The 10,670-nt window shown below is 34.2% G+C and overlaps 1 protein-coding gene across 1 annotated transcript; it reads left to right on the top strand.

Annotated features, from left to right (window-relative positions):
* Positions 1–1,038: 1,038 nt before the first annotated feature.
* LOC117338170 lies at positions 1,039–7,543 on the top strand. The gene is made up of 5 exons (XM_033899394.1): positions 1,039–1,203; positions 1,584–1,794; positions 3,709–3,848; positions 6,766–6,922; positions 7,234–7,543. Exons 1-5 carry the CDS (start codon positions 1,176–1,178, stop codon positions 7,406–7,408), a joined length of 711 nt encoding a protein of 236 aa, XP_033755285.1. The 5' UTR covers positions 1,039–1,175; the 3' UTR covers positions 7,409–7,543.
* Positions 7,544–10,670: the final 3,127 nt, after the last annotated feature.

Below are 10,670 nucleotides of genomic sequence, written 5' to 3'. Positions count from 1 at the left end.
TCTATGAAATTCAAATGGAGATTGCTACAAGCAATACTATTATTAACAAACCCACTGCGAGTGTACCTCTTATAACTTCGTAAAGCAAGTCATTGTTTTACTGTATAAATGTTACCAAAGCTATGTAGTATCCATTAATAACTAAACTAATTATGTCATATTTCAATTTTATTTTAGAAATATGCTGCGAAAAAAACTAGATTGCAGTTAAGATAAATGAGAGGCATTTACTCATCTGGCACAACATTACTTTTAAAGTAACACATTTTAACTACATCATGTGACACATTTTATTCTTTTAGGTTTTTTAAAACTAACAAAAAAAGCAGGATTCCACAGCAAAACTGTGTTACTGAATTGCTAAAATAAAATTAATACGTCACATTCGTAAAATTCAAATTTTGGAGTAAGCATTGGCTAGGGTAAAGTACATGTTTAAGTCTTTTGTCAAAACTATTAATAAATTATGTTTTTTACTTTTCAAAACAGCGTTAATATAACCGACATCAGGTGAAATAAAGAACAGGCCTAGATCCGTCTGTCACAGTCATTTATGACAGTATCACGTATGTACTGTAACTGGAGCTAATTAAAGGAACACGTGCGACACTTTACTACTTTAAATAAAAATGTGTAATATGGATTCCGTAATTATTTTTTCAATTTACAAAATGGTACGATAAGTTTACAGATTCATTTCTACGCCATTAAAAATGCTTGGGACACTTCACTGCTTTAAATAAAAATATATAATATGGGTTCAATATAAGTTTAGAGGTTCAATTTCATGCCAACAGATTTACCTGCTGGAAGATCATTTCACAGACAAAATATCTGAAAATATGACGAACAAGCTTATCTTCAAAATATTATTGTCGACGTGCTCCAAACGGATATGCTCCTTTAAACTCCGGAAAAAGTAAAACATATTTATCTTTTCAGCAACATTTGGAATTATATAATTTCCTGAAAGGTAAAAATGTTAATTTTGGCATTTATCTTTTATAAAAGACATGTGCTTTATGAATTTTGCACATACATCACAGTAAAACTGGCATCTGTTATGTCCACCGGTCGGACATGTACTAAATGTGTCTCGTAATTTATGTGTGCGCACAAAACCATTGCACAAGAATTAACACACACGGAGGACGACAGCATATTCAAACACCAACATGATTCTTATCGTGGCAATATTGATAGGTATGTTTTTAATATTCATTTTTCTTTCTCTTGTTGATTAGAAAATTATAGAATCTAACAATTATAAGTTGCAATATCCTTTTTCTCGTCAGAATACGACATTGTAATCAAAACGTGAAAGATAAACAACCATGTTGTTCTGTGAAAAGAGTATCGTCATATAATATGTTATATAAGTTCTATATCATTTTGTCATGTATGCTGAATATAATCATGCTTAACCCTAATCTAATTCTTAATGAATATAAAATTACTTTATATAATTATATTTATATTAAATTCAATGATACATCTTACAAATAGAGACCAAAAGTTTCAATTGTTGAACAGAAAACGGGGGGATTGATAAATAAACAACCTTTTATTTATATATTGTTTAGGTGTAGTTGACCGTTCGTTGGCAGTTCCTTCGTCAAATCATCTCACCAAACGTTACTGTGATAATCTTTCCAGCCTCGCTTTGGTATACGCTCTGAATGAGAAATCTGTTGAATACAACTCATTTGAAGAGGTGAATAATCTGTTACGGATCAACTTCAACAATAATCTCGGTAGAGAGGACTTCCTGGTCTGGTTAGGGGACAAATGTAGGTAAGGTGTTACTTACTCGTTTTATTGTAAAATTTACTTCTTTTATGATACAAAAGGAATTCAAATAAAACTAGGATGTTTATATATACACACGTATATACATAATATCTATTTGGTTATGTAGTAATAACGACAGTACACACAAATAAATTCTCATACAAACATAGAACATGAAACAGTTACACAAGTTTAGCAGATAAACAACGAACAATGTCGGTATGTTTCTGTTGATGATACCCCCGGTCGATAATTAATTCAGATAATTAATATGCATCTTTAATTATCGATCGAGGTGATCATTACCACAAGCACATCGACATTTTTCGTTGTTTATCTGCTAAACTTGTGTTACTGTTCCATGTTCTATGTTTGTATGTGATCGTTTGTAATTTTCGACAACTTTACTTGTCTGTATTGTCGTTATTACTACATTTCCAATTATTTCTTTCTAATTGTTTGGATTCAGTGCCTATACTAGGCCATACCATCGTTATTGCTTATTAGACCATACATTATATATATGTGTGTGTATGTGTTGTATATTTAATTATTAAAACAATGTATAATATACACTGTTGTTTATCTGAAGGTTAAATATTTGAATTTCCTGTTGTAATTGTACTGTGTTGAATATAATTATGTGTACAGCTACCAAAACAATAACGTTTTGATGTATTGTTTTTTATGAAGAGGTTTCCAGGAATTATATTTCTTTGAGCATTAATCATATGACAGAGGTCACAATAAACTTTACTTAAGGCATCTACAACATGGTGTACGAGAAAGGGTTATGAGGATAATAAGAGATTGTTTATATAATATGCTTGTGGTTTGAAGGTACATTTTGTATGCATAATTCATATAATTAATTATTATTTTTAATAATGTTGAAGGAAGGCTTTATTTTGATAAAAAGATATAAGGAGGGGGGGATCATCATCATCATCATCATCATCATCATCATCATCATCATCATCATCATCATCATCACCACCACCACCACCACCACCACCATGATCAGCATCATCACCATCATCATCATCATCATCACCACCACCACCACCACCACCACCATGATCAGCATCATCACCATCATCATCATCATCATCATCATCACCACCACCACCACCACCACCATCATCACCATCATCATCATCATCATCTTTCAATGATGGAAAACGAATTACAATATACTGAAATAACGTGAAATAACGTTGAATGGGAAGCAAACCATTGAAAATGTGTCGATACAGTGGACATATTTTTTGAGTAGGCATACATTTGATACTTTTGTTATTCATGATGCGTTTAATGATAGATTAGTTACACTTACACATATTTTAATAATAATAATGTTTTCATGATAGGATTATAAAACAATGTACACATGATAAATACTATCAATGACATGATTTTCATATTCAATTATTTCACTTGTTGTGAGACAGAGAGAATCGGCTTTAAAACAAAACACAAAAACTTAATTGTAACTCAAAATCTGGCTGAAGGAAAAATAAGGGCAAAATACGAAAAAAAAACCCAAAAGGTTTCATTGAGGTCCTTAAAAAAGTACAAGTAGAAGACAAGGAGTTCCGAAAACTTTTCCTCTTATATCAACTTATACTCTCGATTGTGTTGTTAGCATTTCCGTCAAAAGTGAAAACAAAAACAAAAAACAAAAAACAACAAAAAACAAAAATGTACTGTCATCGGTAGGCAAAACAGACATGTTACTCAGAAAACTAACGATTGGGAGACAAATAGTTACGTTGTTAGTAAAGATCAAGGTAGGTTATGCTATTGGGTAAAGGTCTTTCTTCAGTCAGACAAACTGCTGAACTATATGTGACGTTTGTGTTTTATATGCCCTCAATTTGTTTTAACGTGTTTCTTTTGTATTGTCTTCACACGCAGAAGTCGATCCCTGACGCTTGAGTGGTTTCTCCACCAGGCAGAGATAGTATGTCCAAACGCACACAAGATCAGAAGTCTTATCGAACCTAGCGGCGTTGTCTGTCACCAAGATGGCGGCGTGACCGAACTTACGAAGAAGGGTAGGTCATACAAATATATATTTCCATTTGTACAACACAATATTACATACATGTAAAACTAAATAAAAACAGGAAAACATGTAATAATGGAAGTAGGGGAAATTTTATGGTCAACATCACGATTTGATTTGGATTTGTTCTATTTCCTTGTGCGATATGAAGTCCGTTCTCATGTTGATAATGTGCCTTAACCAGGATGTGATCTATATTTTATGGAAGATGTCATCGATAAAGCAGAAGAAGCCTCCAAGATCACCTGATCTTAGTCCCTCTGTACATCTTAGTCCCTCTGTACATCTTAGTCCCTCTGTACATCTTAGTCCCTCTGTAACATCTTAGTCCCTCTGTACATCTGAGTCCCTCTGTACATCTTAGTCCCTCTGTACATCTTAGTCCCTCTGTAACATATTAGTCCCTCTGTACATCTTAGTCCCTCTGTACATCTTAGTCCCTCTGTACATCTTAGTCCCTCTGTACATCTGAGTCCCTCTGTACATCTGAGTCCCTCTGTAACATCTTAGTCCCTCTGTACATCTTAGTCCCTCTGTAACATCTTAGTCCCTCTGTACATCTTAGTCCCTCTGTACATCTGAGTCCCTCTGTACATCTGAGTCCCTCTGTACATCTTAGTCCCTCTGTACATCTTAGTCCCTCTGTAACATCTTAGTCCCTCTGTACATCTTAGTCCCTCTGTACATCTTAGTCCCTCTGTACATCTTAGTCCCTCTGTACATCTTAGTCCCTCTGTAACATCTTAGTCCCTCTGTACATCTTAGTCCCTCTGTACTTCTTAGTCCCTCTGTACATCTTAGTCCCTCTGTACATCTGAGTCCCTCTGTACATCTGAGTCCCTCTGTACATCTTAGTCCCTACATCTTAGTCCCTCTGTACATCTTAGTCCCTCTGTACTTCTTAGTCCCTCTGTACATCTTAGTCCCTCTGTACATCTTAGTCCCTCTGTACTTCTTAGTCCCTCTGTACATCTTAGTCCCTCTGTACATCTTAGTCCCTCTGTACTTCTTAGTCCCTCTGTACATCTTAGTCCCTCTGTACACCTTAGTCCCTCTGTACATCTTAGTCCCTCTGTACATCTTAGTCCCTCTGTACATCTTAGTCCCTCTGTACATCTTAGTCCCTCTGTATGTACATCTTCAGGGGCTTGTACAAGTTTAACCGATGTTTGTTTTCATTTTCGTTTTTGATTTCTTTTCGTATGTTTGGCTATCGTTCCATCAATTTTGATTCAGAACTTTGTTTTCATTATGATATATTCTCTGTTGCATTACAGTTATAGAGAGTTTTATAGAATTATCAAAAGTTTCGTTCTAGCTATTTTTCTATTGTTGCTTAAAAAAACCATTGTATCAATATCCATCAGTCGTAACGGTCAATTCCCTATCTTCCAGAGGATGTAATATATATTTCATATTATTTCGTGAAATGTATATACGATATTAAACCCTCCACCATTAGATTATCATAACATGTGGTACACAGAAGTTCATTTAAATCTATTTGTAGTGGATGACATTAATGTTTTTTATATTGAAAAATATTTGACTTTGCTATCAGTGAATATCAGTGTGATTATTTGATTATATGGCCATTTGCTGAAAATCTTGTAGATTTGATAAATAACACTCGACAAGATGAACACCTGTTGAATATCTGTTCTATGTGTTATTAAATAAATGATCTCACGATGTGTTTTCAATGCCGCCAGTTTAACACCATATGGTTTTGCTGGTTCTAGATTTTATGTTCAGAAATTCACGCTTTTCTTTGTTTAGTTTTGTTCTGTTCTGTTTTGTTCGGTTTTTCCCCCTTTTTTTCAATATCCTTTGTTTAACACCATAGAGTTTTGTCTGAGATATTATCTATTAACAGCTTGTTCTAAATTTAATCAGCACTTTTTCTTGTGGTATTAATCATAGATTGATTCATCGTTTGGATTATGATGAAAAATAGCATAACCCGTGTGTGGATTTATAGTGTACAGAATATCTAAATCATACTCTATAATGTTTGCTTGATATGATTTGTACAAAACTGCAAAGCGTCGTTTATAGGAAAATTGTTCTCGTACTTTTTCCTGTCAAAAGGGAGCTTTTATTAAGTCACCTGAGACGAAGTCGTGCGTTGTCCGTCGTCCGTCGTAAACAATTTACATTTTCAACTTCTTCTGAATTCCAGGCCTACAGATATTATATTGGGTCTGTAGCATGCTGAGATGATGGGCTACCACGTTTGTTTAAATGGGTGACCTTGACCTTCATTCAAAGTCACAGTGGTCAAATATAATAAAATCTTTAAATTACCTCTTCTTGATAACCAAAAGGCCCCGATACCCAATATTAGGTCTGTAGCATGCTGGGGTGAAGAGCTTCCATGTTTGTACAAATGGATGACCTTGGCCTTTATTCAAGGTCAATGGGTCAAATATGCTAAAATTTGAAACGACTTCTTCTTGATAACTAAAAGGCCCACATACCAAATATTGGGTCTTTAGCATGCTAGGATGAAGGGCTACAAAGTTTGTTCAAATGCACCTTTACCTTCATTCAAGGTCACAGGGGTTAAAAATGCCAAAATCTTTTAACAGCTTTTTCTTGATAACCAAAATGCCAAGAGACCTGATATTGCGTTTATAACATGCTGGGATGAAGGGCTATAACGATTGACCTTTACCTTCATTCAAGGTCCCGGGGTCAACTATGCTAATATATATCAAAACTCAGGTGACCGTTAGGGCCCTGGGCCTATTGTTCATTACAGATTACAAAGCCTGTCAGAGTATTGAAACATTTGATCGATCGGTTTGCTTAAATATTGAAGGATGTACTTATAAAATGTCTTATTAAAGAAAACCATTGACATTGCTCTGAACTCATTCTAAATTGGACGTATTTTCATTCAGCCCTGCAGTCGTTTGTTAGGGTGAATAAATCATACAATTGCGAGATTGCCTTGACGTCGATACAGAGTCAGTGTGAAATAGTCGCTTTGTTCAATGTGGCAGTCCCCATGGCTTACAACAAGCAATCATTGGAAACACAGATCAACGTACAAACAAGGTACATAAGAACTAACGTACACGACTTGCTATTAAGCGTAAACATGCTCGTATATAGATGAATAATACAAATATGTTTACACACAACGTTATGATACATTTGATATTTAACATTTTTCTTTCAAGTTGGTATCTTGATTCGATGATTTGTTTCTGATAATATTAAATGAATCAAAGGACTTATTGTTTTGATATAATGAAGCTATTTATGCATTGCTATATCTACCTGAACATCCATGGTTATTTACTTGTTGTCAGTCATGGATTAAAATACAAGAGATACCCATAAACTGCTTTTACAATCACTTACAGAAGGACCTTAGCTGCTATTAGATGTACTCTATCCAAGTTAGGACGTTTGACCCCGCGTTGTGGAAGAGTGAGAGATCTTCAGAGGTACCAACTAGTGACTGAACTGATACAGAAACAGCCTTTCAAACTCCGAGGGGAGGTGGATTTCGAAAACTTTGCCGACGTCATGATCTGATATTTAGTATAAAAATGCAGCAACTTCATTTTCCGATGGAAATTGTATTTCGAAACTTTTCTTCTGACGCCACGACATATATCTTATTGCATTAATTAAATTAAACTTATTTGAGCATTTAGTTGAAAACTTGTATATACATTATCATTTCGTTTTAATTTGTTCAGTCCGAGGAGGGAAAGCTTTAAGGAATATCAGTCGTATTTAATCCAATGTTTCATATACACAAGAGAATGATATCAACACTGATTTAATTTTAGATATTTAATGTGAATTATTACTGCATATATCGAGAAATTGATAAGTATCACTGTGTTGGTCAATTGATGTAGGGATGACAGAGAACCGAACTCCTATCAGACTGATAAATTGTTTTCTGCCAGGTTTACTTAATTCACTGGATATTCGAAGCCAAATATAGAACGTCCTTATTTCATTTGCTATTGGATTAAGGTTCAATCTAATATCTCTGATATTTGAAGGTGGAAACTAACCTGAGATTAAACACGCCATCACCCAATATCCCATCCAGATGCACATCTTTACGTATACTTGTCTCTGGATCTACCAGTGCAATTCACCAGCAGTGAAACGTATTTGCTATATTAATTGCACATACACTATTTACTCTTTGCTTTAAATAGCTGAAAAACACATCGGAACCGTACTGATTATGGGTCCCTATAAGACTCGCCAGAGTCGCAGATACATTTTCAAAAATGATGTGGGCGTTTCTGCTGCATAGTCCAATCGCTAGCGTTTGTGACTGTGCGGTTGAGTGTGGTGTCTATGTGCCAAAGTTAAAAAACGCCGCGCGTGGTCAGATTTTGAAAGGGTTAACGTTGTATCCCCGGGGCATGTTACATACATCTTAATATGTATTTGAAGTGCTAATGCTGTCAAGTGTTGTTTTGTTTTGCCATTTTTGTAGTAGTTGTTGCCTACCTCATTTAACAACATACGGGGGCCCGTTGCATGTCACCCAGAGCATTAGCAATAAATTATCTTGCCCATGGACACAACTTGAAGGGTACCAACTGGTGACCGAGCTGATGCAATATCAGCCATCTAGGCTCTGAGAGGAAGTGGATTATCAAACATTTTGTAGACTTAATGAAGTGATCTATATTACCAATAAGCAACCAATCTTTTTTTTCCCGATGGAAATTGTATTTCAAAACGTTTATTCTGACGTCATAACTTACATTATATTGCATAATTTAAATTAAACTAGAGTTTGTTCAATTTTTTAATTTAAAAATCGGTCTGCATTAACACTTCTACATCTGTATTAATGTAATATCCTGTATGACAATCACACACGTATTTATCTGTGTTAAAACTATTACGACGCCTCTTTACAATGCGTCAATTTTACCATCATCAAGTCCGCCCTTTGCAAACTAGTTTTGAGATGCCATTACTTAATTTATCTTAGTAATGGCTGTCAAACACTGTTGATTACTTCATCATCTCGATTTAAAAATCAAAATAGTTTACACAGTAAGTATTCACTTCATATTTATCAGTTGATCAGTGAATCTATAATTATTGTTTTGTATTGGAACTTCATACATATACTTGACAATCAATGTAGAAATCAATTGATGACACAGGCCGTCACACTGAATGACTAATAGGAAAAGACGACCAGATAAGGAATGATTTATCTTTTGCCCTTTCCCCGATTTACATTTGTCATTAAGTTTCAATCTGTGAGATAGGTGTTAAGTTTTATCTTTAAAAATGGTAGTTCCAAATTAAAATCTCCGATAATCGTTCAAAAATACACGAATGCATCATCTGGTGTACCTGTCAGTATTGTATGAATCTCGGTCAAAACATAACAAATGCAGCAAGACTACATAGTTTATACAATTATCTTAATCAGCAATTACATTGTATTCTACCATGTTTGCTATGTAACGCTAGTTTTGATTGGTTTAAAACCATGTATTATTTTCCAATAACCCACGCTCGTGCCAATAATACACGCTTTTTTTATCCTTTTTTTTTTAATTTTCAAAATCAATGCCATATGATAGATGCTCTTGCCTGTATATTTCATCAACAAATACTGCAATACTCAAGAAATAAATTACAAGGTTTTCCCGGGGTTGCTTTGCTGTTTTTCTATTAGAAAGAGGTCGATCTCAGAACTAAACAGTACATGGTAGAATAGAAATAATCAACTTTGACTCGTGTATTGTTGCATGATATACAACTCGGACTCGGACATTTTGCAATTTTAATTAATAACTCAGGCCTGCGGCCTTCGTTATTAATTTAATTGCAAAATATCCTCGTCCTCGTTGTATATCCTGCAATAATACACGAATCATCGTTAATTATTTCTTAAGTATGTTACGTACACGTACAATGATTGACTTCGTATATTCATAGACTTTTACTGTGTTACTTCTTTGTATAAGACTGGAAGGCGATTGCTTAATAAAACAATGAGAGGGAAGGCTAGGTATACCGAATGGCATTTTAGGTCAGAAACTCTGTCAGCGAATATACCAAGCATTAATATATTCGTAAACTGTAAATTTTACGATACTTAAATGCGATTGTAACCATTTTAAGATTTAGATTAGCGCTTTACAGACGCAAATAATATATTAAGAAAAGAAATATTATATATGTATTTCTATAGCAGCCAACAATTCAACATATACATCCACTTGGCGTACACGATGAGGCGACACTTCACTAATTGTTGATTTGGTGTTGACTAACAAAAAGCCATACCAAACCAGATAGATACGACTTTAGAATGTCACTTAAACATTTATATTAGGTTCAGAAACTCTCATACGGAACTATCATGATTGGAATTATACAGATTTATTTCATAACTTACAAAAATAAGAATTATCAATAAAATATTGTTCTCTCTATTAAAAATTGCTTTGCACGACCTGGTCCTAAATTTCTTATGTTAACTCGTACTATCTAAATGCCATCGTACTGACTCATCCCAAACTATTATTTGCATTTATGAAAAACCCATTAGGTTTATACCAGTAACCGTCTAACAATTTGCCTAACTGTTGTAATTACTGTGTATTTTGTGGATGCACATAATGTATTTTTGTCCTCGATCTTTATTGTATACAATATTTTTTTTTATTTCATTCAATTGATATTATATATGCATACACATGTACAAAAAATGTTGAATATCTGCATTTTTTGAAATATCAAAATATTATTTCAAGTAAAGACGATAAAGTTAGGATTTAGAATATCTGTATAA

This window comes from Pecten maximus, chromosome 11 (assembly GCF_902652985.1).
Source record: "Pecten maximus chromosome 11, xPecMax1.1, whole genome shotgun sequence".
Classification (NCBI taxonomy): domain Eukaryota; kingdom Metazoa; phylum Mollusca; class Bivalvia; order Pectinida; family Pectinidae; genus Pecten; species Pecten maximus.
The sequence above is the reverse complement of the archived record's forward strand: the minus strand, read 5'-3'. Positions and strand labels throughout refer to the sequence as shown.

Coding starts and splice junctions, on each gene's coding strand:
- LOC117338170 (XM_033899394.1), top strand. CDS start 1,176: ATGATTCTTATCGTGGCAATATTGATAG. Junction 1,795..3,708: donor TGGTTAGGGGACAAATGTAG/GTAAGGTGTTAC, acceptor CTTCACACGCAG/AAGTCGATCCCTGACGCTTG. Junction 6,923..7,233: donor CAGATCAACGTACAAACAAG/GTACATAAGAAC, acceptor AATCACTTACAG/AAGGACCTTAGCTGCTATTA.